Genomic DNA, 26,476 nt, shown 5'->3' with positions numbered 1-26,476 from the left:
ATTATACTTCTTCTTAAAGAAGAAGGCTTTAATTAGTTTTACTATTTTTCGGCCCTATAGTGTTTATAGATATATTCCGACGTTATATTTATAATAGAATTAGGGCCGATCGGCTCTTATAGTAGGCTTATTTACCGCCTATTAGTATTATCGGCTAAGGATTAGGGCTACTTTCCTCCGCCTTTTCTAAGTCTACGAACCCTAGTAATATTATTATATAAATTAAGGTAGGAAGTAGAAAGTAAAAGGAATCTATAACTAATACGCTATATTAATAAACGAGGCTATAAGGATAATCGATCGAACTAGATAGGGAGGTTTAACCCTAGGTTATAATATATATAATACGCATTTACTATACCTTCTAATTTAGGGCCGCTCGCTTAATGAACTATCTACGCTAATTACCTAGCGGTAGGTCCTAGAAAAGTGTTATTAAAACACGCTAGTCCTTATACGCTTTAGCTTATATATTCTAAAATATCGATATATATTATAAGGGCAATAAAATGAAAGATAGTGTTATAACTTACTAGAAATACCTATACCTAAAATACTAGATATCTTATTACTCGCTCTTAAGTGACTTTAACTAAACTCTATCGACTTTTAATTACTATCATTCTATTTTTAGGGCTTTTTATTCCCTTTACCGCCGTAGTATACTAATAGCGATACCGGTATTTACTTCACCTATTTATATTAACGTACTTCGCGAATATTACTCGATATATACCCTAGATTAGATAACTCTTATATTTTATATACTTTAATATAATCGAAGTAATTTAGGCCTTATCGGATATAATTAGTAGCTTCTATCTATCGTAGCTTATAGAATTCCTACTTATTATCGACCTATATCTTTTATTATATACTTAATAGTAAAACTAAACTCCTATATACTATAAATATACTCCCCTTCTATAAGTTAGACCCTAGTATTCTCTTAGGTAAATACTAGTAAGTTAAAATTTACTATAGTACGTTTATCTTTAGGCCTAAAAACCGTTTCCTAGGCCTAAGCTACTTTCTACGTTATCTTTTTTATATTTAGTAAATTTCCCTCCTTCTATATATACTTTACTCCCTTATAGAGTACTAACGCCTACCTTAGAAGTAAGCTCTATAAAGTTAGCTTCTTCGAGGCCGCCGATTAGATATATAGAAAAAGTATCTTAAAATTATCTAAGTATTTATATTTAGCTAGAAGGATATCGATATATTTTTTAATATATTACTTAGTCTACCTATTAATATTAAGCTAATTTCGTATCGCGAGCTATACTAGACTACGTATTCTATAGAATTTAGAATCCTAAGTTATAGATATTAATAAGTATCCTAATAAGAACTAAGTATCTTCTTTAAAGTAATTACCTAAACTTAAGTTTCGGCCTCTCTATATTATAGAGACCTATTAGAGAAGTAGTACTAATATACTCTCTAGGTTAAAAAAACTTATAATAGATAGGAGATCCGCCGCTAATAGCCTAACTAAGAGAATTTAATCGAGTAAATACTATAAAGTCTTTAAGATAGCGTTTAATTCCTCCTAATTACGATAGATATATATAGTTTTATAACTTAGTCGCTTAACCTTATTATAGTCGCTTATTTAAAAATATTCTAGGTACTCTTATATAGGCGAGATAGACTAACGCGAATTAATATAGGCTATAACCTATATAATAACTATAGATATATAATTAAGTTCTTATATAAGATTTTAGAGCTAGCTATCCTCTTTAGGTAACGGTATACTTAATCTTTTTTATATTAGACTTATCGTATAAAGCCTATCTATTAGCTCGATAAAAATAGTATTATTCTTATTAATATAATTTAATACTATTCCCTTACTTCGCGTAGTAATAATTATTAAGCTATTTTTAGAGCTCGTAAGAGCTCCCTAGAGCTATTAATAGCTATCGTCCGTTAGTAAGGCTTTACTAACTATATTATCTAAAACTAGGACCTATTATCCGTTTTCTTATTTATAAAGCTAATTAATTATAAGTTTAAATATATTTACTCTAAGATATTAACGACTATAGATCTTAAGTCGTTTAATAATTTTAGAGAACTTATTTTTAAGGTGATCTACGCTACGCGCTAAAGTCTAGAGAAACTATATCTCTAACGAATTCTTATAGATATAAAAAGAGAGCTCTACTACTAATTTAGTTTTCCTTTCTATATTAGTAACTAATATTTTATAAAGAGAAATTTCTAGCCTACCTTATACTATCTAAACTAATAAAAGCTATATAAGACCTTAGCGATAAGGATTTTTCCTAGATCTCTTCGAGCTTACTATAATCCTTAAAGTCTAAGTCTCGACTAAAGAGAACTATTAATAATAGCTCTAATATAGTTTCTAGTAGTTATTAGTTAATATATTATATCTAAGAGGTAGATTTAGGGCGAACCTATAGGAATCTCTAATACCGTAATAATAATTAAAGATCGAGAGGATAGTATCCGGTATATAGATTCGATATTAAACTAAGCACTATATAGGTCTAATTTATCTATAAACCCTTTATTCCTAGTAATTTCTCGGAGCTCCGTAAGGTTTTAATAGTAATAATAGAACCTAGCCTCTATACTTAACCTATATACCTCTTCTTCTAACTAATCTTTCTTAAAATTCGTAAAAAATTCCTCTTTATATTCTTTATAATAAGACTAAATTTTTAAAATCGTATATTTTCTCTTATTTATAATTACTATCGGATAGATAAGCTAGTAACGATTATATAATACCGGTAGTCTTAGTGTAGTAGCGTCCCGTTTAGCGCGATTAAGCAACTTTTAACGAATAGCGGTGAAATTAATTCTATTTTATATAAGTGCGGTTATATTAACTAACGTCCTTAGGAGGCTATAGGTGAGTTAAAGATACGGAGGGGCTTTATGATTATTTTTAAGGTATAGTGAAATCACGTGCCGTAGCTATAGGACCACTAAGCTCCTAGGAACGATAAAGGTTACTAAGTCACGTGTATTTCCTAATATTTAGTATATCCCGGACTTTTCTAGTCTTTTCACGTACTAATTATTATCGCGGAAGCCGAAGGTCTTAGCATAGGTAGATAACTAGTTATAGCCCGTGCGTAGCTACGTTAGTAGGTACGCCCGACCCCTAGGCAGGTTCCTATATAACTTCTAGGTATAGGCCGCCGGTAGGGTGCTATTAATTTTTCGCTAGGATATAACTTAGGCGAGGGGCCAGTGTAAATGAATACTACTACTACTACTTCCTATATATCAAGAAATAGTGACCTATTAGTCACCGGGAACTAGGCGGTCTTCTAATCAGATTATACACTACTATAAGTTAAGTATATATATACCGGGAATAACTATCCTAGTCAAGAGTAATATTTCATTATAGCTAGGGGTAAAGTAGATTTACTAATAGAATACTAGGGGCTAGTAACTTAATTCGTTTATTAGCTAGATTATATAGACGGCTTAGGGGCGGGGCGATTCAACGGGTAGTTAACCTAGTTAAACTAAATTCTAGGTAAATAATTATTTTTTATAGTTATTTAACCGGGATAGCCTTATAGGTTTATTTAATTATATTAAGATCTTAGAGAATTACGATAGTATATAAAACGAGTAACTACTAATAACCGTCTTAAACCTAGGCTAAGTAGATTATTTATTTTATCGGATCTATACTCTACTCTCTCTACTATCACTTAATTACCTATTTATTATTATAGTTCTCTAGTTACTCTATATAATAAACCTTTAATTAACTTAACTAGCTATCTATATTCTCCTACTAAAAATTAATTTTCTAACTTCCTAGCTAATTAGTTAACTAAAGTAGTAGCTAGCCCTACTTTTTTATTTTATTCCTTTTATTTTATCTCTCTATATATTTTATTAATATAAATCGTATTACCTAAGTAGCTTATATACTCTACTTATACGGTACCCCCCCTCCCGTTAGCTTTTCTAATAATAAAAATATCTCCTAAAATAGTAAGATTATAGGAATAAAAGTAACTAGTATAATAAAGTCTAGTATTATTTTAAGGGTAATTAATTAAGTTATATAGATTTATTCTTTAAAGCTAGCGCTCTTAACTATTCGCTCTTAACGTAAGTCTATTTAAAATAATTTAATAATTACGGTCCCTTAATATTTTTATTTAATAAATTATGGTTTTCCGCTTTCTAGCTATATTTTTAACTAGAGTATAGCTAGCTATAATTCTACGTTTTCCTTCCTCCTATTTTCTCTCTATATATATTCTATTAACGTAAGGGGTATTACCTATATAGCTTAGACTCCTTATATTAAAATAACCGTCTTCTAAGATCTTATAAATAAAGGTAATATCTAGAACGCGGCCCGGTATTAAATTAAAGGCGGAAGAATAAGATTAGTTAGCCTACTCACTAATAATATAGTGACGGTTTAGGGCTAGTTTACCTTTAACTTTAAGGGCTGTACACTAGTTAGAAGAATCACGGCTAGTAAATAAGCCACCACTTTTTATAGAGATATAAAAAGTAAAGTTTTTAAGACTTATGCCTCTTTAGTGATCTCTCCTATATATATATATATATACATATAATTTATTAACGCCCGGCGGCTAAGCCGAAAGGGTAACTATCTCTGATCTACTATATATATTATAATATATATAGTACTATGTCTCCTCCGAGCCTATATATGAAGCCTTGCAATATATATCATCTTAGATGTCCGTATCGCAGCGGATCCTCGTGGGTTAGTAATTTGGTTAGTAGGCTGGCTTGAAGGCGCTTCTCCAAGTGTTCAATATCCTATTTTCGGCAGTTGAAGCGCGTCTACCGTCAGTAGACCGACACGCGCGTCCGTCCTCTCGAGCCATATAGAAAGTTTCGTATCTGCAGTCCGCCCACCTAGTCTTCCCATTATATGCTGCGCCCCGCGGATTATCAAAACCATTTCTGCTCGTTTCGCAATCTCCTGGGAACGAAACTTCGCAGCCAGAGTACCTTAGGGCTGTAATAATATATACACGACTTCCTCAATTTCGTATTCTATCATTTGGCATTATATCATTCAACGTTGGAAAGAGAACCTTAGATACAGTTATAGCCACGCTCCTAGGATCATAAGGCTCGACAGACATGCAAATACCCCAGAAGCATACAATTCGTCTTAGGAGCAATACGCATGATAGGAAATTGTGCATTCAATGTTTAACTATCTGTTGGATACGTATTAATTGCTATAGTCGCTCCTAGGGATAGCTTATAAGCTTCTAGGAACATAAATACGTTATATCAGAGATATATATAGAGTATATAGGATAAATAGAGATATTATTTACGGACTAATATAGTGTATATAGATTCCCCTAATAGCGAGGAAGCCTATCTCTTTTACTTCCCCGTACTATATCTTTTATCTAGATTTAACTATAGTGAGTGGTTTATAATATCGGTTATTTAACTTAAGACACTATCTACCTCTACGGATACGTAAGACCTTATAGATAACTCTACGGCTCCTAGGAACTAAATAAGGCTACTCTAGGAGTGAGTAAAAATCTTCTAATAAAGAATTCTCTAGAGAAGCTAGTACTAGCCGATATGATTTTCTTATATTTTAATAAGAAGCTTTCCTTTAGAAGCTCCTCTAATTCTATCGTAGTAACCGCGGACCTTTAGAGGGAAAGATTCCCACTAAGAAAATATAGCTTATAGCTATTAATATAGTAAAAAGTTTAGTGGTAACTATTCGATTTATATATAGTCTAGGGATACCGGCTAATTAATAAAGATATAAAGAGCTTTTAGGTAGTGAAGTATAGTTACTTTCGTAAATTACGCCTAAATTTATATCGTATTATATAAATATAAATATAATAGTTACGGTATATTATATCTAGTAATACCTACTAGATATTTAGATTAAATTATAGCGGTATAGCTATATAATAGTAATATAATAGTTTTTTATACTATAATAAGCTAGCTATAATTAGTTTTTATTAGAATACGATATATTACGTATCCGCTCGTTATTATCCTTTTACTCTCTAGTATAAATAACGACTTTCTTTCCGACTATATTCTTTTCCGGAAAAGACGCCTTAAGAGAATTTATAAGGTTAATACTTTTATTTTATAGATTAGCTATAGTGATAAGCCTATTACCGGAGTTTTAAGTAATATTACTATAGTATTATAGGTAGGGAGTTATTAAAGAGTATAGTTTCTATTATTCTCGAAAAGTAAATTATATATAAATACTCTATAATTAGTATATAGTAGACTTAGTTACGATAAGCCGTCCGATTAGCCCCTAATCTAGTATATCGCTAAGAAAGCTCTAAATCCTACTAGGTCTATCGTAGAAAGGCGGTATCTATATCTACGAACTAGGACCTAATCTACCTTAGGGTTAGTTTCTAGCCCTTAAACTTAAGTAGCTTTCGTTTCTCTTTTAAGTTAAGCTTCTAACGGGGCTTACGAGTACTTAAATTACCCGGATAATTTAGAGGGGGCTTTAATCTTATCTTAGCTCTAGTAAGCGGGATACGGGCTTTACTATTATAAAGGGTTTTATTTCTAAGTGCTATTTATATATAATAGTACTCTTCGCGCCTCCGCTTTAGTCTTTAATTACTAGGGGGGATAAAAGAATCTATTTATAAAGTCTTACTTAGCCTCTTATATACTTCGTTACCGGTATAATTTTCGTTAGATCGTTTAGTAAGCTTAGAATAGATAAAAGGTTCGTTCTTTATCTTTAGTTTATCTATAAAGAGATCGGATAAGTTTAGTTAAATAAGTACTTATTTATAAGGCTATCTTCCGTTCTCTATATCGAGGCTAATAGGTTTAAGAATCCGAGGATTAATAATATCGAGACCGGGGGTAGTTAGTAGGGAGCTAAATAAAGAATCTACTACTAAAAAGTAAGATATAGCTAAGCTACTTCTATTATATTTACTTAAAGTATTACTAAGACCTAAACCGTAGTAATACTTAGGATATTCTTTAGCGTAGGAAAGTAATATAAGAATAGGTATAAATATATAGTCTAACTACTATTTATAGTGTAGAAGCGGATAGCGGTAAAAGCGGAGTCTCTTAGGCCGCTCCTCCGGTTCTATTAAAAATACTTACGCTTCTATCTTATAGATACGCTTTCTCTTTTTCGGAAGCTTTAGATTTAACTATATAGCTTTATTTAGCTTATAGGTATTATATAAATAATATTAAAGGCTACGCTTATCCGTAAAAGCTTAACTATATCTATATATTATTTTCGCTCCGGACCCTTAGTCTCTAAATATATACTTCTCTTTAATATATTACTTTAGATTTCCGCTTTTCGATTATTAATTTAGTTAGTCTTCTAGTTCGAGATCTAGTTTTATATCCTATAGATAAAAAGGGTAATAGCCCGGCCGGATAACTATATAGCGGTAAATAATTACTTCGTAGTACTATAATTCTTATAACTAAAGATAAAAAAAATAGTAAGCTCGCTATTAACTTAATTTTAACTATTCTATATACTCGTAATAAAACCTTAACTATAATTCTAAGACTTTAAGATCTAAAGTAATCTTACGTTAAATATAGTTATAAATATAAATACTTCTAACGGGTTTTTTTAGATTATAGATATTAGTATCTATTTTAGTATTAGGTAAAGAGATAACTTACTATTTAATTTTTTTAAAGTAATCTCTAGCGGGGTAGCGATCTTAAATAGGGCTTTCCTATAAAAGGTAAGCTACCTTAAAATCGCGTTTATAATAAGCTTTTAGATTATCTATAAAAAAGAGTATCTTATTAAATAAAAGCTCCCTATTAGAAGATATTAATATTAAAATATAGGCGATTTCGGGTATAAATAAGAATTAAGTCTATATAAAAATATTATTATTACTAATTACTAGCTCTTCTTTACCCTTATTAAGGATCCTTTAGTCTCGTCTTTCTCGTACCTAGTAGTTCTAGTATTACTTTAGTTCTATAAGACGAAGTTAAATTAAGGCCTTTCTATAGTTTAACTTCTTAGTAGCTAAAAGCTTCTTATCGTTACTTAATTCCTTAAGTTACTTAATCTAATATCTAGTATCGACGAGTTCTAGTAACTATAGGATACTCACTTTAAGCTTAGCTAATAATTCCCCTAGAAGCCTACGTTTATAGAATTTCTTAATATCTTAAAAGTACTTAATATAATATAACTATTTTTTCTCCCCTAAAATAGCTAATACTAGATTAATCGGAGAGTAGTATAATAAATAATTTTTAGGGTATATCTCTATATCTTTATATCTATAAATCTAAGATATTAAGATAGAGCTATAGTTTTCTACGCCGGGAATTAGTAAATATACTCCTTAAATAAGCTATAAGCGTAACTATATTACCTTTAATAATACTTCTAAGATACTTCTAAATTATATAAATAGTTATATTCTTACTATATCTAGCGGTCGTAACTATTCTACGTAGTAACTCGTAAAACCGCTTCTTATAGAGTAGAATGTCTTATAGACTATTAGCTATAATATTTCTAAGAATAGGTTTTTTAAAATATTTATCCTTCTAGTATAGTTTTATAGGCTTTCTACTTAAAAGGTTAAACTTAGTAAAATCTTCTATTATTTTAATACTAAATAAAGTACTATATTAGAGGGTAATAGATAAGAGTATATAACTAGATATAAATTAAGGTCTCTTAATATTATAAATACTAATTCTAAACTTTAACTTTTAGTTAGCGAGTAAGCTCTTAATTTAAGTTAGTCTTTTCTAGACGCCTTTTATATCTAACTTATACTATATAGTCTAGATTTCGATTCCTTTTAAGCTACTTTTAATTAATTTTATACTCTACCGTCTAAGATACTATAAAGGATAAAAATAAAAATAGATTAATATCCTATTAAGTAATTAGCTATATATAATCTCTATATTATAATACTCTTATATCGTATTTTAGGCCTTTTTTATTTCTATCCTTATAAGGTAGGATAAAACTACTAATCCTTACTTTAGTAAAAAGATATAGTTAAAGAGCTAGCGTTATTATAGTCTTAAGTAATCTAGGTATAAATCGGCGATAATCTACTCGCTATATAGAAGATAACACTCGGAGAAAATCCTTCTTAGTAAAGCTATAGACTAGATCCTCGATATTCTTAATTATTCCTTTATTTTCTATTAATATTCTTTTTACCTACTATACCTAAGTTAGTTTAGCTTCTATTCCGGAATATAGAAAGTAAAATCTATATAGAGGCTTATACTAGTTATCTCTTTCCGGTCCTCTAATATAATTTTAATTTATATTTTTTCTTTAAATCTACTAAATAGTCTCTCTATATAATTAAGAACTAATATTATTACTAGCTATTTATTTTTACTTTTTTCTCTTACGCCGAATAACTATACTACCGGAGAAATTCTTTAATAAGTATATAGTCTAAAACTATATAGCTAGGCCCTAATTTATAGCCTTTAATTTAATATAGTATAATAAATCTAATAATAGATAAGTAACTTATTTATTAGATATACCCTATATATAAGTAAAGGCTAACTTACTTTATTTAAAGATTAATAGTATAGTAATATATCTTTTTAGTTTTAGGTATTCTTTTATCTTTCTCTTAAATAGAATCTTTATCTATATAAGCGCTAAAAATATAGCTACTCTTTTATAGTTATTTATAGCACTTCTCTTTAACGACCTTATCTTAATAAATAAAGAAGTTTTTTCTACCTATAGCTAGATTCTTATAATATATAAAAAAAAAGGTAAAAAGCTAAAAGGATAAAGTAGAAAACCGATAAAGCTATTTTATAGATTTAGAGTATAGAAATAGTTCTAATTTATAACTTATAATTAACCTAAAATTTACTCTTATATCGCCCTATTATAGATAAGCTTAGTACCTTCTAATTTTACGTTATCGTATTTTAGTGCGTTATTTTTTAAAGGAGAAAACGAGACTAAAGGATCGCGTACTTTAAGAAATCGGGGTATAGTAAGAAGTAAGGGCTATTAAAAAGTGATCGTAAAATAAATAATATTATAGGGCAAAGTGCTCCTTTAGGTATAGACTAAGCGTAGACTAAGTGCTTAATAGATAGCTCTAATTAGTCTAAGTAATTAGTGAGTACTTAGTAAGTAATTAGTGAGCGATTAGTGAGTATCTAATCATAATCACTAAGCGCTTAGTGAGCGCTCATTAGACCTCACGTCTTAGTCACGTGATGTAGCTGAGTAACTCACTAAGTCTGAGCCCGGACTGAAATTTACTCAGTGAGCCTGACTCTGAGCGCCCTCGTAAAAGCGGCGGCAGCTAAGATAGGAAAGCCCCACCCGGCAGAGGAAAAATGGTACGTATAGCTACTTATGTACAGAGTAGTGGGATGCGAATTATCATTCTTACGTAGGGTCCCGGTCTCTTCGGCACTGAAAAAGAGTGCAAAAAGGTATATATGATTTCGAAGATTACAGTACAGAGTCTACTGACACCAAATCCCTGCCTCGAGTACCCACTCACAGACGAGCTTTGGGCGCTTTACTCTTCAGCAAATCCCTCAACTGTCTGCGCAGAATCTTCCCACTGGGCGACTTGGGAATCTGCGAGAGGAGATGGATGCCCCCGCGCAGACGTTTGTGATTGGCAACGCGCTCATTTAGCCACGACTCAATGCCCTGGAGAACAGCTGTCTGATCTCTCTCCTTGGCGTGGCGAGTCAGAACCAAAAAGCCGACCGGCAGCTCAGTGGCCTTCTCGTCTACCCACACTCCAGTAACAGCTGCGTCTTCAACGTCAGGGTGATCAATCAATTTCCCCTCCAATTCGCTGGGAATGACCTGCAGACCCTTATACTTGATCATCTCTTTGATGCGATCCTGGATAGTGACATATCCATCTTTATCAATAATCCCGATATCGCCCGTGCGGAACCACCTCAATCCCGCCTCATCCACGTGGAATGACTCCTGGGTCGCTTTGTCGTTGTTGTAATAGCCCATAACGACGTTCGGACCACGACACCAGATCTCAGCAGCCTCCGTGGATCCGTCAGATGTGACTACTGCATCCTTCATAGTCTCTGGGTCCACGAAGCGAAGCTGCATGTTTGGCACGATGCAGCCCACGCCGGTAGTCCGCTTGTCCATGCGGTCATTGGGAACGGCCGTTGCCATGGGAGAAGTTTCCGTCAGACCCCATGACTGGGTAACGAAGACCTCCGTCTTACACATCTTCGTGAATTTGGCTTCGAGGGCAGCCGCCAGCTCAGAAGTAAGTGGCGCAGCGGCGGACATGATTTTGCGCACACTGCTGAGATCGTACTTGGCGACGCGTTCATCTTTCACCAGCATCAAGGCGACTGGTGGCACAACGGACAGCTCATCGGGGCGGTATTTCTGAATGCAGCTGAGGTAGAGATCCAGGTCGAACTTTGGTAGGATGACTACCGTGGTTCCCCACGCCAGACACTGGCACATGAACAGGTTCAGGCCGTAGATATGGCTGAATGGCAAGAATGCAATGGCGGATGGTCTGGTTGGTCGCTGGGATGGAAGGCCGGAGTCTAGCATTTGGAAGCGCCATTGCTGGAGGTTTGAAGTGATATTCTGATGAGTTGTGATGACGCCCTTAGCTGCGCCAGAAGTCCCCGAGGAAAAGCAGATGAATGTGGGTTGACGATCTGCCTCGGCAGGGTCGATGGTGAGGAAATCAGCCGGCGCAAATGTGCTGGCGAGATAGTTGCATGTGGGTTGACCATTTACCGGAGCTTGGCCATCTATGAGGATGACCTTCTCAACAGATGTCCCCTTAGCTGCTTTTTGAGCAGTCTCCAGCAAAGATGAATGAACGATAATGAATTTTGCCCCGCTGGTCTTGAGTTGAGCATTGAGCTCCAGTACTGTCAATGCTGAACTGGTTGGAGCGACGATTGCTCTGGATCCAACAATTGCATGGCATACAATAGGGTAATCGATTGTATTTGGACTGAATAATGCGACAACATCATTAGGCTTGACACCTATACTTTGCCTGAGCCCATTAGACAAAGCACGCGTGCGTTGCATCACATCTCCAAAGGTATATTGCGCTCCGGAGATAGCATCAATGTATATAGGTCGGTCCAGAGGTGTATTAAAAGGATTAGAGAAGATATAAGAGACCAAATCCACTGATTTGATATCCAGATCTGGGTATGGCGAACGGTAAATCGTCGACATTTTGGATGATATGCGCTGGAATCGATCCCAATGTGGTTTTCCGGCCTGATATCGATGTTCAAATGGCGATGTTAAATAGCAGTATCCAACGCTCAATACACCAGCCGGAAACAAAACTCGGCATTGGAGCCCCCATACGTGTTCCGAACCACAGTGTGGGCCCCCGCGTTTTGTCCCCGCATTGCACGCTGATTGGGCTGGTGCTGTTGCTCTTCGGCCTTCGGTCTGAAAGGGATCCTCGGCTTGATGAGCTCAGCAGAATGATTTTGGGCTGCATTGTCCAGGGTTTAGACTATCCATTCCGAGGAAGGTGTTCCTGATAGTGTAAACATGCAATACGAAGTAGATCAGGTCCCTACATGTATGTTGTACAGAGGCATCTGACGTCACACATGGTCAGGGGCATGTTTGCTGTGTTTGCATGTTTATGTTTTGCCCTGTTTGTCTCGCTATACCCCTTGGCCATCTGCGCTCGTATCGGAATGGTAAACGACTAGACCAAGGTCTATTTCGTCATGATTCTCCCAGGTCGCTCTCTCATCGCCCGCTCTATCATCCGCAATGTCCAACATCCCACACTGCAAGCCCAACCCTGCGGGGTGGATCTGACCCTGAAACGCGTTCTCAAATGGAACTCACCTGGCATAATCGACTTGGATAACAGACTTCGGCAGACGGCTACAACCGAAGAGATCCCATTTCCTTCCCCCGAAAACAAGGATGTCAAACCATATCTAGATCTCGCCCAAGGTTCCTACCTCGTGGAGTTCAACGAAGCCGTCACCGTTCCTCTGGATGTTATGGGCCAGATCTTCGTGCGCAGCTCCTTATTCAGATCCGGTGTGACTATAGAAGCTGGGGTTATGGACAGTGGATATGAAGGGGCTGTCGGGGCCTTAATGCAAGTGGTCAATCCAATGGGGTTGCGGGTCTATCCTGCTGCGCGTCTGGGGCAATTCGTGTTTCACCAGATGAGTGAGAAGGTCGAGGGTTACAACGGGGTTTATCAAGGTATGACAGCTTTGAGTTAGTACATCCAAGAAATCTGGGGAACTGGGCCGATGGCCTCTCTTTAAGAAACACATCCTTTCTGAGACAAGTGTTTTAGCTCCAATGTCCGACTTGGAAGAGAAGTTCTAGTAGATTCTAGGTAGCCCATGTCCATGGGGTATTGAACATTGGACTCGTGCAAATGGATGAATCATTTCAGTGGCTTATGAATATAGAGCTCAACTTGATATCCTAATGGGAACATGGCGTCGTTTACAATCCGGTACCATATCTGGACATGGAAACTAATCAATTTATCAGTATGGGATCCGTGTAGCAGCAAGGCTGACCTGAAAACAAAGTAACTGACCTATTGCAAAGGCTTGAAGATCCCCTTTCTCAAAGCCATCTCCTGAACATCCTTCAACCAATCCCCACAGCGATACAGCGGGGTCTCAGGGTACAATCTGGTTCCTTTGAGGGTCACCTGGGCCCGCGGGGGAAGAACTGCTAGACAGCATTCCTCCCGGAACCTATCCAAGTCTTGCTCCTCAATGGTCGCAATTTGCCTCTTGGAGTCAGGCACATGCTCTGGCAGCACCTCCGGGTTAGGTGTCTGCCTGGGTGTGTAGTCCATGCCATTTAGGATGGTTCCAGTGACGTGGTGTAGCCAGCCCCTGTCTTCGACCGGCTCAGTTTCGATGTAGATAGCGATGTGGTTTCTCTGGGCGCCGATCGACTCTGTGGTAAAAACCTTGAATGCCATGATTGATGATTGAGACTAAGTAGTATTGTGTGGAATGGTATTTGAGTGCGGAGTCCGGACTTTTAAGTTGCAGTGGGCACAGGTGTTTTCTGTGTTTCGCACTGCTGCGCAGTTGCGGCGCTTATATTGCAGTCTTGCCTGAGATCAAAGGCAACGACACTTCTGGCGATTTATCGCCAAAGATCTTGTCAAACATGTTTCATGCATTCCGAAACCAAAGAGAACATGTATTATTTTGCGGTGAAAGAATTCGTGCCCATTATTCTCTTTCAAAATATTCAAGGCCGCGAGACAAAAATCGATTGACAACAAACATAGTCATCCACTTGAGGTTGGCTCGCAATAACTCCAACCCGAACTATACGTAGGAGGTCTGATAAATGGAACAATATAAAGAGCTCACCAAACAGTATGAAACCATTCGGTTTCTTCCACTCCAGCTTTTCTTTTGTGCTACACGCAGCCAATACATCAAGAAACACCCGTTTGTTCTTTCTTCGATCATGCATACCGTCTCATAGTCAAAACCGACATGGTCAGCGCGGAAACGTCAAGTCAATATCTGATGACCTTCGCTGGACTCGAGGGAAATGAAGATCTGGATTTCAATAGACAGTGGAGCCTCAGATGAAGGGCAACGTATCCAATTAATGTTACTCGCATAGTCAAAATCACGTTCGTAGGCTAGATTTGTTTGAGCAAGATGTACTATATCAGGATGGATGATTAATGAGGAGCTGGTTAAAGCAACGGCCTGATCAGATGGAGAAGCTAACAAACATACCTAGAGACCCAATAAATCCCTTAGATGACCGTTACTCTGACGTTACTCCTTATCCTTTTTCTTACGCGTTATTCCATCTATCGTCTAAGCTGCCTTTTGGTCGTGATCTTTACGTCTATAACCACGTCATATAACCGCGTAGAATGCTTCGTTTGATGGCCTTTGATGGACTGGAGGAAACGATTGGTCTACACCTCGATGGAATATAGAGTATTACATTGACATTGCCTAAAATATAGTCGAATTGCTTTGCTCTAATAGCAAAATCCCTTAATACCTTGCACGATCTTCCTAATAGTAAGGTCAAAGATATTTTCTATCCCCTAGGCCTGTTTTGATAAGGTGTACTATACCAGGATACATGATTGATAAAGAGCCAATTGAAGCAATAGCTTGATTAAGTGGCGAAGCGGGCAAACATATCTAGAGACGAACGACTTTCTCAACTTCCCGTTACTCTCACGTTACTTCTCGTCCTTTTATTTTCACACTTCCTATCTATCGTCTAAACGTCTTTTAGTAGTAGTGATTACTACTATAACAACGCAATATGGCCTCGCAGAATGCTCTGTTTGATGGCCTTCGATGGTCTCGAGGAAACGCTGGCTCTCTACCTCGATGGACCGTGGAGCCTCGGATTGACGCTATCCAGAAAACGGTGGAATCTTTGCGCCCTAACAGCAAAGTCGAAGTTACATTCCTAGCCGAGGGCTGTTTCAACAAGGTGTACAACACCAAAGTCGACGACGAAGAGCTTATCATGCGGGTTTCTTTGCCTGTTGATCCCCACTACAAGGTCAACAGCGAGGTGGCGACGATGAACTGGGTGCGTCAAACCACAGATATCCCGCTCCCGGTTGTTCTCGCATACGACTCATCCCAAAACAACAATATCGGGTTTGAATGGATCCTGATGACCAAAATGCCTGGAAAGCCTTTGGCCAAAATGTGGGCGAGTCTTTCACCCATTCAGAAGTCCAGATTGGTCAAGAATATCGCTGGATACTTTGCTTGTCTCTTCCAACACCAGCTACGGGGCATTGGGAACATTCATAGAACCCCGATTGGGGCAGAGAATGCAACATCGAGCGAGCAAACCACACCACTATGCCATTCTTCGAAACTCGGAGAAACCGATAGCTCTGATACACCCGAGGACAAATCGACGACCAACCCTGTGCCTGATGTGGACCGGATTGTCTCCATGAATTTCATCTGGTCGTCGAAGGTTCATCGAGATGTCAATCGCGGTCCCTTCCACTCGGCCCATGATTGGATCCAAGCTCTTTTGGATCTCAATGAACATGCTTGTTGGACGACTCTGGCAAATGCACCAAACTCGTTTCTAGAAGAATACGACGAGGACGAAATCTACCGTGCCACGAAAGCACAGGAGGCTATTCAAATGCTCAGACCTTTGATACCCGAAATATTCCCTCCACGAGATCCAAGTGACGACCCTGAGCCTTCCGTTATGCTACACAAAGACCTCCATTGGTGCAACATCCTACTCAATGATGACGGCGAGATCAGTGCAATCCTAGACTGGGAATTCGTCTCCGCCGTGCCCTTGTGGAGAGCGTGCAACCATCCATTGCTTTTACAGTGTCCCGAATATTACGATCAGCCAAGCGTGGAAGACTACGCACAGGATGAAGATGGAAAGGTCGAAGAGCTCTATTGGGTGCATCTGGCCCGGTATGAGTCTACCCTCCTGCGGAAAATTTTCCTTGAGGAGATGGAGAAGCTGGAGCCGAAATGGGTTGAAATTCACAACTCGACCCAGCTCCAGAGGGAATTCCTTTACGCTATGATCGATTGCCAACCGGATCGCTACGTGGACGAGATTGGGGAATGGGTCGAAAAGCTCACAAAGGAGAGAGAAGGAGGGTCCGTGGGAATCTCGAGTGATATGGTGGATGAGCAAAGGGAGGCCTCGTAGGCATCCGACATAAGGCAGGAACAAATTGAGAGCGAGAGAGAATTTGAGGAATCTGGAGACAGGACATTCAACCACATGAAGGGACAGACTTTTTTTTTAATGGAGAGAGAAGATTTCACATCAAATTTCCATGTGCTGGTTTAAAACTCGCGGCTGGGTTTTTCATAGTGTAGACTGGAAATAGTTCACGGTGACGAGTAATGAAAGCGCCCATCACGGTCAGGCGATGGACTCTGCTTTGATAAATATAGTGAACAACTCGGAAAGGTTCAACAACGAGATATATTCTCTTCTAGCACCTTTTCGACGCTCAAGCGCCAGGATCATTTAGCTAGGCAACTGATGTTAATATCACTCTAGTTTGGGTTTCACCATCCTATTAGGGAACGCTCTGTGGAAGGAAAACACTTACATTGACACAAGACCATGCGGCTCAATGGCCTGAAGCCGCCAGCCATCCGAGATAATATATGATATAGTATAGAAGAGATCATCGGAGCTCATCACACGGCCGAGGAGGAGAGAGAGGGTATGATGCTCCAAGAACACTCTGAAGCAAGATGATGTATAATATAGCTGCAGGAGGCCTGAAATCTAAGGCGAGGGGCACATATGTATCTCTTTGTACGTCCGCATATGCATACAGCCAAATTTCAATGGATAGATATCACATATCGCTCATGAAAAATATAGCTACATTTTGTTCACACTGAATAGAAAGTTCACAGCACAATTGAGCAAAGGATCGGAGGCAACATAAAATATGGAATGGAGAAAAGTCAGAACGCCTCATTGGCTTCCTGCCAGGTATGCAATATGATAACTAACAAAATCCATCGTGGAGGGCATGTACCTAGGACCTCGGGATAATAGATATGATTATATCATCCTGGCCTGACAGCCCAGAATTGATCAGGACTGGAAATTCATGTTGTAGCCTCCCGTCTTTGGGTCCTGGACGAACTTGAAGTTGTCTGTCGATAGACCGAATGGGCTTAGGATACCGTTTCCGAGCTGTTTGAAATTAGTTCCCATCTTATTTTGTGTGACACTGCAGAAAATACTCACTTCCTTTAGCTTGCCCATCATATCACCCATCTCCTTCTCCCGTGCCTTGTTGATGCGCTCGGGTAGTTCACGCAATGCCCGCTGTACAACTCTTTTATCGTCGGCCGGGAGATTCTCGATCGCAGAAAGTGCTTGATAGTCTTCTGAGGCGCCTTGCAAGCTACCCCAGCCACCAATTTCGGTCTTTGCCTTGGCCCGTCTCATGAGGACTTTGGCCCGAAGTCGCATCACCTTGTTTCTCTGCTCATCCTGTTCCTTCAATCGTTCCAATTCCTCCAATTCAGCATCTTCATCATCTCCAGATATTTCAACAACCGCCTCTGTGCCTTTACTCTCTGATCCAGATATTTCCTTGCCTTTTGACTCGGCCCCTTTGTCCTGGGGGATTGGAGGGATGATCTTATCCAGCCGATCGACAGAGACAGTTGCGGAGTCTACAGCCGCCTTCCAATCCTGTAATTTCAAATGGCAAGCAGCGATATTGCTGTGAATTATGGCGACATCGAAGTCAAGGTAGCTCGGGCAGGAGGCGAGGGCTCGATCGTAACAGGAGATGGCTTGATCATAGCTTTTGGCGAGAAATAGCTGGTTTGCCTCAGACTTGATTTCGTGGGCTTCCTTCAGGAATTGCTATCAGAGAAAAGACTGGAGTTAATGTCTAGTTCCGATCATAAGCTTAAACAAACATCATCACGACTCACGGCTTCCTCCTCCGGTGGAAAGTGTGCATCGTGGAACACATCTTCGTCGCCACTATCATCGGCATCAACAGGAGCACCTTTGCTGTCGCGCTCGGGAAATTTAGAAGAATTGCTCATTGTGTGAAGCACGCCGTCGAGCGAGAAACACCGGATGTTGCCAAGGGTGCAATCACGGGACTGATAACGATTCTTCCCCGCGTCTTATCGAACCATCGTCAACATCCCACTCTGACGCCGGTAAAGAGAGCATACAGTCATGGCTTCCAATAACGAGTGAGTAGACCATGTTCATGTATCGCTGTTGTGGTTGGATATCAATTGACTTGATTGGCAGCCTTCCCCGCATCCGAGCATGTCTCTTTGACATGGACGGGTTGTTGATTGACTCGGAGGACTTGTACACCGTGATTACGAATGAAATCCTCGAGAAGTACGGAAGACCTCTCCTTCCCTGGTCAATTAAGGCGCAGATGCAGGGTCGGCCCGCACCGGAGGTTTGTGTCACACTACACTCGCCTTATGTACTCGTATGCTAACGCCATCGTCAGGCTGGCAAGATCTTCCATGACTTTGCCCAGCTCCCCATCAGCGATGAGCAGCTGAATGAGGAGAGATCGGCTCTGCAAAGGCACTACTTCCCACAGTCTCAGGCGCTCCCTGGTGTGCCGACTCTATTGTCCAATCTGGCTTCGACCCGGTCCACCGATGAACCTGTATACATCGCGCTGGCGACTTCCTCGCACAGAACCAACTACAAATTAAAGACTGATCATCTGACAGAGCTATTCTCTGTGTTCCCTGAGAGCAATAAGGTTCTCGGCGATGATCCACGTATTGGTAAGGGACGAGGCAAGCCTCTCCCCGATATCTACTTGCTTGCGCTGGAGACCATCAACGAAGACCTGCGCAGCAAGGGAAAGACTGAGATTAAGCCCGAAGAGTGCCTTGTGTTTGAGGATGCTGTGCCAGGTGTCGAGGCTGGTCGTCGTGCCGGCATGCAGGTCGTCTGGTGCCCGCACCCTGGTCTTCTCGAGGCGTTCAAGGGCCGCGAAGACGAAGTGCTTGCTGGAGCCACTGGCTCGCACAAGGAGGAGGAGAAGTCCGATGCCGAGAAGGAGGCAGAAGAGCTTCAGGCCTGGCGTGTGCAGGGCGCTGGCAAGCCCGGCAAGATAGGTGATGGCTTTGGCCAGATCTATTCTACTTTGGAGGATTTCCCGTATGCGAAGTATGGCATTCGGATTCCCTGAATATCGCTTCTAGTTATATGAGAGATAAGTACATATATGTATGCAGTAAATTGGGCTTGGTGTTGGATTTCAATATGTGTCATATGCGATTAGCAGAGCGGCCTAATAGAAAACCATCCAGATTTCTTTGCTATTTTTGATGAAGTCAGCGTTGCTTCTCGACAAACTTTTAATTCCTCGGCATCAGGCGGTGCCCTCCTGTCAATGAAAATGATGGCCAGCAGACTTTCAGACATTGCTGTCTTGACTGGCAAGGGACTTGTATTCGCGTGCTCGCTCCTTGCAATTGACTTCTGTGTCCGTCATCGGGAGGACCTTTCATTTGCGATTCCAGACGTCCCGCTGAGTCCTTGATTCGACAATTCCAAGACATTTGCCAGAAAAGAAGCTACGTCGTATTCTGAAATGATCGAAGTACACATATTTGCTTTGATTTTGTTCCTTCAACACATTAGATAGCAGGTTGTGGATCAAGATTTCCATCCCTCTCAGTCAGAAATGGCATTGACCAGACCTTGAGGGAATTGTCAATCTGCCTGCCGTCCTTTCCGGAGATGTCTTCGTCGGAATCCTGATCTAGGTCGAAATGTCGTTGTCCAGAGCAAGTCGCAACAACACTTCCCATAGGGTGGAAGATCGAACTCGTTACGGCATCTTGGATACATGTCAGCACTGCCATCCACATCACGTTGAAGGTCAAAAATAAGGATGGACGGGAAGAGAGTGAAAACTGACCATCATGAACCTTGAATTCCCAATCGGGATCCTTGCCCCCTATACAGTGTTCGGGGCTTTTCCAAACCCTCATAAACCCATCCGTACCACCAGCCCAAACCTCATGAGATCCATCGGGGCCAGATGAAACAACATCAATTTTCATGCGTTGATTGGTTAAAGCCTTGCGCCCGCGCAAGTACCCAAGCATTTGACCTGTGACACGGACATCATAAACCAAGATGCCATCACTCTTACGCTCAGCAATGTAGAGATACCTACCACAGGGGCTCCATGCAAGTTGTGTGACTCCTCGGCCTCCAATATCAGCGTTCGCTGGTGTCTTTGCGACGCTAAAAGTCCCAAGGAGTTCACCGGAGCCATTTGAGCTGTAGAGTCCAATATGTCTGGTGAAAGTGCCCGCAGCAAGGATTCCGTCTCCACTCGGGTTCAACGCCAACGCTGAAACTATACCCTTCATGCCAATACCACCGCCGACGATCTGCTTGCGCTTGCTGGGTATAGTTGGCATGGAGGATACGGGGCCCTGGGCTCCCGTTCGAGACACGTCGAACAGACAAATCAGGCTATCTGATCCTGTGAGGAAATGGGTGCCACCAAGAGTAGATGGGTAGATCATTGAGTGTGGAGTTATGAATGCTTCTGTCATCGGATTCACCAAGGAATAACTAGCCACTGATGCTGGGGCCAGGGCCGAAGATAGTCGGATTGGATGATCCCGAACAGATGAGAGGAATAGAGTAGTGGATGGATCTTGAAGATTGTAGAATGGATAGATTGCAGTAGCATAGGTCGGTTCAGCTGAGGGGAGAGTTGAGTATGGGGACAACTGGTGGACAGGCTTATCCTCCAGTAGATCTGGTGGTCTGATTGTGTGAGTGACTGGAGTCAATCAACCACGGAGATGATACGTGGACTTACAAGATCCATGTTCTAATAGAATGATCCGCTGAATCTGTCAGCAGAGTAGTGCCATCTGGAGTCCTGTAAACCACAAGGTCAATACGGCGAGAGCAAATATTGGTGCAATAGACACTTACCATTCGGCGTTCTTGAAATAACCGAGATCAGAATTTCGACCGCGAGTTTTATCATCAAGGCCTGCCTCAGACTGACCTTGGGCCAGCGAAGACGCGCCCAAAGACTCTCGTGATGTATTGGATGGGAGTGGCCCTGTCTGATTGTATCGTGTTGTTGATGCGACACATACTGGCGCCCACTCCCTGACATTCTCGTCCGCCATGATGGGGGAGATCAACTGAATGAACAATACAGTTGCCTCGCAGTCTTTTGATGAACGCTATTAGATCGATGAGGCCATTTTTGTTCCAAGTTTGACCAGTATTGGATGAGAGTCTTGATTGAGTTGAAGATGCAAGAACTACACAACCTTGAGAATGAATGCGGTCCTTGGTATGGCAACGAGTTTCTCAATGAACAATGGCAATTACACTACATATGTAGTTTTAGAATATCAGATATTATTGGTCTCAAAGATAGGTATAAATAGAGGACTTGGATACTATCGTTGTGTTAGTTCCACTGGAAAAAGACCGGGTCGGATAAACCTAGAGCCGAGCAGCTTCACGCATTCCGCAAATCGCATTCATCGCGCAGCTTTAATCCTATTGAAGGAGCCCATTGATAGGTTCCAATCAAAGCTCCATTTGAATTGTTTGGTTGCATTCCGAATCATGTTTGCTCCCAAGACATCTGCGCCTGCTACAGGCGGACTTTCCCCTCACCACGAACTCATTGTTGTTAGTGCTCCTTCTCATCTTCGTCTCTGATCACACCTATCAGACTCATTCGCTATCCCTTGCTCTGATTCGTTCCATCGCTACTTTTCCCAGTATTTTGTGCTTTGTGGCTTGCAGACTGGGCTAGATCTTGTTGATCCCACACAGAAAAAAAAAGCTAACCGCAACATCCATCAACAGCGGCGGCAACACAAACACATCTGCAGCTACATCCGGCGCACCAAGTACTACCAATCTCTTCGGAAACGCTGCGACTTCGACAACACCAAAACCAGCAGGGGGGTTGTTCAGCACTCCAGCTACAGGAACCACAACACAGGCGACCGGATCCAACATGTTCGGAGGTCAACAACAGAGTAGCACGACTGGTGGCAGCCTTTTCGGCGGCGCAAATACTACTACTACTACTACCACACAACCTTCGGGGACAACTAGTCTGTTCGGTGGGCCGACTGCTGGCGCTGGCACCGGCACAACTCAAGCAACAACAGGCGGTGGTCTTTTTGGCGGCGCGTCTACAGCACAAACTCAAGCAAAGCCGGCATTTGCTGCTCTTGGTGGTGGTACTTTCGGCAGCGGGCTTGGCACAGCATCAACAGCAACCCCAGCGCCTCTATTGTGAGTCTCTCTGGTGCTTTTGCTCGTCTCGTCTCATATATCAAATTCTAATGCTATACAGTGGCGGTAAGAACGCAACCCAAACACAGCAAACTCAAGGGCCTACCCTCTCTCTTTTCGGCCAGCCAGCTGCCCCTAAGACTACGCAACCATTACAGCAGAGCACTGCTACTAGCACTGTGATTCCGGGCGTCAAGGTTGACGTCAGCAATTTGCTACCCACCACAAAATTCGAGAGCTGCGCCGATGAGATTCGTAACCAAATAGAGGCTATTGACAAACATATCCTCAACCAAATGAAGATGTGCCATGAAGTTGGGGATCTCCTACCAACCATCGTGCAGCAGGGTGCCACAATTCCCAACGATGTTGAATTTGTGCAAGGAAAACTGGAGACCATCCAACACGCGCTCGAGAACGATGCCAGTGATATCGATGGGCTGCGCAGCCTTGTCGCACGGGATGCGGCCGAGGCCCAAGTTGCCTTCCGTGCCATTGATACACTGAAGCTCCCTCTACAGTATCAAACAACTGGTGGTGGATGGTGGTCTGTGCAGGATCAACAGATTCCGGAGCGATCCATGCGCTCAAGCCGCAAAAATACGCTGGCCCTCCCTGACGGCGTTGAAGGCGATGCCTCCGAGACTGACATCAACGGTGTTCCGGTCAACTTGGTCGATTATTTCTCTCATCGCTCAAAGGAGATGAAAGGAGTTCTTGGGAGATATACAGGAAATCTTAAGGAGATCGAGGACCATCTTCATGGTGTTGAGGCTACTCTCAATCGCCAGATCAGCGACTTCGTGAGCTCCAAATCTCGTGATGCCGCCGCAGGAACTCCCAGATCTACTACCGCCGATCTTGCTGCGGTGCTCACTGATGTCGAGGCTGGCATCATGGGCGTCGCCACCCGTCTCAGTAATGTGTCGGAACAAGTGCAGGATCTGTCAATTGGGCAGCAGTCCCTGGGCGATGGGCGACTCCATCTGGGATAGTTTGGGGGATTTAGCGAGTTTGATCTGTATTTTTATGGAAGCTGATCTTCAGCATGCGAAACATGACATCCCGCAGTTTATCTGTCAATCCCGAACTCCTATTCCTCTGAACATAACTCGTAGGTCTGTCTTGAATGTGTTGGGACAATCACGGGGAGACCATGGATCCTTTCAGACATAAACTTCTTTACAATCCTTAATCCGACGTACATACGTCTTCAATGCTCTATGATAATCCCTTCTATGTGCATGCAAATCCACAAGAGATTACGGTTACTGTTATTAATATACCTTATATATAATAGTCATGTTCCCTAGTAATAAAGAATATATATGATAGAAGATAATCCGTGGTTTCAGTTCTTTTAATAGTCCAGAGACCCGACCGCCGAATACGTGGGCCACATACAGCCACACCCCATTCGAATAGCAAGACCGCAAAACAGCCTTCATATCTCTGTCGCTCTATAGACCATATTTCCTCTGCGAGGTGGGGCTTTCCTATCCTAGCTACCGCTGCTTTTATGAGGACGCTCAGTGAGCGCTCACTGATTACTCAGAGATTCTTCGGCCTTTGAATTGGTTACGTCTGCGGTCATCAAAATACAGAGTAAATATGGCCTTATTACAATCGATTGAATTGAATTTAGTACCATGATAAGAGGTGGTATTCTGCTAGGCAAGGGGAAAAATAATAAAAGAACTCAAGCAGGGAGATCTCGAATAATTCCAGCTTTCTTCTGCGCGACGTACAGATGGGCATTTCCGGGCGCTGTGGCAAAGAATAAATGGTTACGCATGGCCGCCCCTGAGAGGCGTGCATCTCCCGGGCTATCTGGCTTCACAATAGCAGTCTCTCGAAACCAGGGGGTAAGTGCCACAAAAGCAGAAGTGAGAATTTGCATATCAACAAATATCAGAGGCTGGAGGGCCTGGCCATTAGCGGTATTTATTGGCGTTGCGCCTTGCATGGCTGGACCGTGGAGTACCATATCGAACTGAAACGCCAGGAGATCGGACATGAAGACAGTAAGCACGTTGCTTCCAGTATCATTGCAGACTAAGAAAGGCCGTGTCAAGTGTTCGTTACCGCCATACTGGGGAGGTAGCCTAATCTGGGCATGTAGCTGGTTTGTGTTAGTTAATAACCTCAAGTCATCATTGATATAGCTTAGATTGTGATATATCTGGTGCATATGGAAGGTGTTCGAAGAAGGAAAAGTTTCCGATCTCGACTGGACCATTTGCTGCGGCTAATAGTCATAAAAATACGACATATGATTAGCCTGAGACTATTGATAATACCATATAGGATTATATGATATTTGCCTGTAGTTCTTGTTGCTGGATCATTTGCTGATATTCTAACGTCTAAAGATATCATTAATATGAACCAGTAAAATGGATAGCTAATGGGTTGATGGATATTGAAATATACCTCACACCATCTCATCGCGTTATTGGGTACCGACTCATCTTCCCATGGGTTCCTCTCGACTCGTCGTCCCCCAACAAGGTAGATCGGGGGATCACCTCGTTGGCGTGGTCCAAGCTCGCCATTCTCATATAGGCGAATGAGAGCTTCAACATTCACTCGCTGGGCTTTGCCAAAATCAGTCTGCAGAAAAGCTTTGAGTTGCTCTACTCGCTCCGCGGGGTGGAGGATGTAGGGTATCAGACACGCAGGACTGAACTGAGGATGTGGACCTGACATATTGAAAAGCGTTTGGTGGGAGTGGTTAGTGAAAGGTGAAACACGTGGGATTGAGGAAAAGTGGTGGGGCTAGCTTAGCCTAGTCTGGGTTAGCGTGTCACCTGTTGCAGCACGTGAGCTAAGCCGTACAGTGGCACCGCAAAAGTCTGTGACCACCCTTATTCACCGCTATTTTCTGCTATGATTCTGCCGCACCAAAATACTCTATATGGGCCCTAATTATACAGATGGGAATTTTTGTAAGGGGCCGGTTAATAGCTATCGACGACCTCATGGCGCGTTTCCTCGGCCCTTACCGGAAAATAAATCTAGCCCCACTGTGAATTTGCCTCCTAGCTGGAGGTGAAATAACTACAGTAGGATCGACCGCCATATTAATGACTCCAGCATTTTGTTGAGGGGGTAAGGGTCAAGAGCGTTGATGAAAGACTGCATTGGACGTGGTACATTTTATTGAGGTGACCTGCTGTCTTAGCTGCTCAGTGAACAAATCAAAGTACTTAGGTGATGCTCACTGAGCAAAAAGCGACAAGGGGTGAGTACTAAAATGGGAAGGTAAAGCCAAGAAGTGGCAGAGGAAATCAAGTACATAGGTCTGGACTTTTGGTCTGGTATAGTGGGACCTGATTGTAATATTGGATGTTGGAGTGTATGGTGGCGGGCACCGCGTCGCGCGAGTTGTAGCACTCGGCCGGCTGTGTGAAATTGGTGTTCATCATAGTAGTAGGTGCCATGTTGACAATATAGGTTAGATGTAGTTCTAACAAAGAGGGAACAAGATTGTATGTCTCTGTCTCTATACGACCGAGTTGATAAGGAGTCGATGAGGTATCACCTCGAAGAAACTTCTTGTTCGTCTTAAGTAGATCAGTAAATGTACATACCATCTCTGTAACTTTCAAC

At 41.1% G+C, this 26,476-nt stretch overlaps 10 protein-coding genes across 10 annotated transcripts; 4 read left to right on the top strand and 6 right to left on the bottom strand.

Moving 5' to 3' along the window:
• Positions 1 to 8,018: 8,018 nt before the first annotated feature.
• On the bottom strand, positions 8,019 to 8,529 carry N7457_004937 (uncharacterized protein; the record flags this gene model as incomplete). The annotated part of the gene is made up of 3 exons (XM_057175982.1): positions 8,019 to 8,084; positions 8,145 to 8,200; positions 8,466 to 8,529. Coding segments are annotated over 3 exons (186 nt in total), but the record flags the coding sequence as incomplete, so codon positions are not given.
• Positions 8,530 to 10,552: 2,023 nt separating this feature from the next.
• Positions 10,553 to 12,253, bottom strand: N7457_004936 (acyl--CoA ligase; the record flags this gene model as incomplete). The annotated part of the gene is made up of 1 exon (XM_057175981.1): positions 10,553 to 12,253. The coding sequence occupies one exon, from the start codon at positions 12,251 to 12,253 to the stop codon at positions 10,553 to 10,555; it is 1,701 nt and encodes a 566-aa protein (XP_057033028.1).
• Positions 12,254 to 12,768: 515 nt separating this feature from the next.
• Positions 12,769 to 13,284, top strand: N7457_004935 (putative dUTP diphosphatase Dut; the record flags this gene model as incomplete). The annotated part of the gene is made up of 1 exon (XM_057175980.1): positions 12,769 to 13,284. The coding sequence occupies one exon, from the start codon at positions 12,769 to 12,771 to the stop codon at positions 13,282 to 13,284; it is 516 nt and encodes a 171-aa protein (XP_057033027.1).
• A 329-nt stretch (positions 13,285 to 13,613) lies between these two features.
• Positions 13,614 to 14,009, bottom strand: N7457_004934 (uncharacterized protein; the record flags this gene model as incomplete). Its single annotated transcript, XM_057175979.1, has 1 exon — positions 13,614 to 14,009. The coding sequence occupies one exon, from the start codon at positions 14,007 to 14,009 to the stop codon at positions 13,614 to 13,616; it is 396 nt and encodes a 131-aa protein (XP_057033026.1).
• A 1,334-nt stretch (positions 14,010 to 15,343) lies between these two features.
• Positions 15,344 to 16,735, top strand: N7457_004933 (aminoglycoside phosphotransferase family protein; the record flags this gene model as incomplete). The annotated part of the gene is made up of 1 exon (XM_057175978.1): positions 15,344 to 16,735. One exon carries the CDS (start codon positions 15,344 to 15,346, stop codon positions 16,733 to 16,735), a length of 1,392 nt encoding a protein of 463 aa, XP_057033025.1.
• Positions 16,736 to 17,647: 912 nt separating this feature from the next.
• Positions 17,648 to 18,621, bottom strand: N7457_004932 (uncharacterized protein; the record flags this gene model as incomplete). Its single annotated transcript, XM_057175977.1, has 3 exons — positions 17,648 to 17,749; positions 17,804 to 18,433; positions 18,505 to 18,621. The coding sequence occupies 3 exons, from the start codon at positions 18,619 to 18,621 to the stop codon at positions 17,648 to 17,650; spliced, it is 849 nt and encodes a 282-aa protein (XP_057033024.1).
• A 139-nt stretch (positions 18,622 to 18,760) lies between these two features.
• Positions 18,761 to 19,751, top strand: N7457_004931 (haloacid dehalogenase superfamily protein; the record flags this gene model as incomplete). The annotated part of the gene is made up of 3 exons (XM_057175976.1): positions 18,761 to 18,777; positions 18,839 to 18,998; positions 19,053 to 19,751. 3 exons carry the CDS (start codon positions 18,761 to 18,763, stop codon positions 19,749 to 19,751), a joined length of 876 nt encoding a protein of 291 aa, XP_057033023.1.
• Positions 19,752 to 20,202: 451 nt separating this feature from the next.
• N7457_004930 (uncharacterized protein) lies at positions 20,203 to 21,729 on the bottom strand (the record flags this gene model as incomplete). Its single annotated transcript, XM_057175975.1, has 3 exons — positions 20,203 to 21,352; positions 21,408 to 21,470; positions 21,527 to 21,729. 3 exons carry the CDS (start codon positions 21,727 to 21,729, stop codon positions 20,203 to 20,205), a joined length of 1,416 nt encoding a protein of 471 aa, XP_057033022.1.
• A 451-nt stretch (positions 21,730 to 22,180) lies between these two features.
• On the top strand, positions 22,181 to 23,859 carry N7457_004929 (nucleoporin FG repeat-containing protein; the record flags this gene model as incomplete). The annotated part of the gene is made up of 4 exons (XM_057175974.1): positions 22,181 to 22,246; positions 22,290 to 22,345; positions 22,427 to 22,864; positions 22,926 to 23,859. 4 exons carry the CDS (start codon positions 22,181 to 22,183, stop codon positions 23,857 to 23,859), a joined length of 1,494 nt encoding a protein of 497 aa, XP_057033021.1.
• Positions 23,860 to 24,563: 704 nt separating this feature from the next.
• Positions 24,564 to 25,573, bottom strand: N7457_004928 (uncharacterized protein; the record flags this gene model as incomplete). Its single annotated transcript, XM_057175973.1, has 2 exons — positions 24,564 to 24,986; positions 25,328 to 25,573. The coding sequence occupies 2 exons, from the start codon at positions 25,571 to 25,573 to the stop codon at positions 24,564 to 24,566; spliced, it is 669 nt and encodes a 222-aa protein (XP_057033020.1).
• Between the last annotated feature and the right edge of the window lie 903 nt (positions 25,574 to 26,476).

Source organism: Penicillium paradoxum, assembly GCF_028828445.1.
Source record: "Penicillium paradoxum strain IBT 22861 chromosome Unknown utg000004l_segment0_segment0, whole genome shotgun sequence".
Taxonomy (NCBI): domain Eukaryota; kingdom Fungi; phylum Ascomycota; class Eurotiomycetes; order Eurotiales; family Aspergillaceae; genus Penicillium; species Penicillium paradoxum.
Note: the sequence above shows the minus strand (reverse complement) of the source record. Positions and strands in the feature narration are given on the sequence as shown.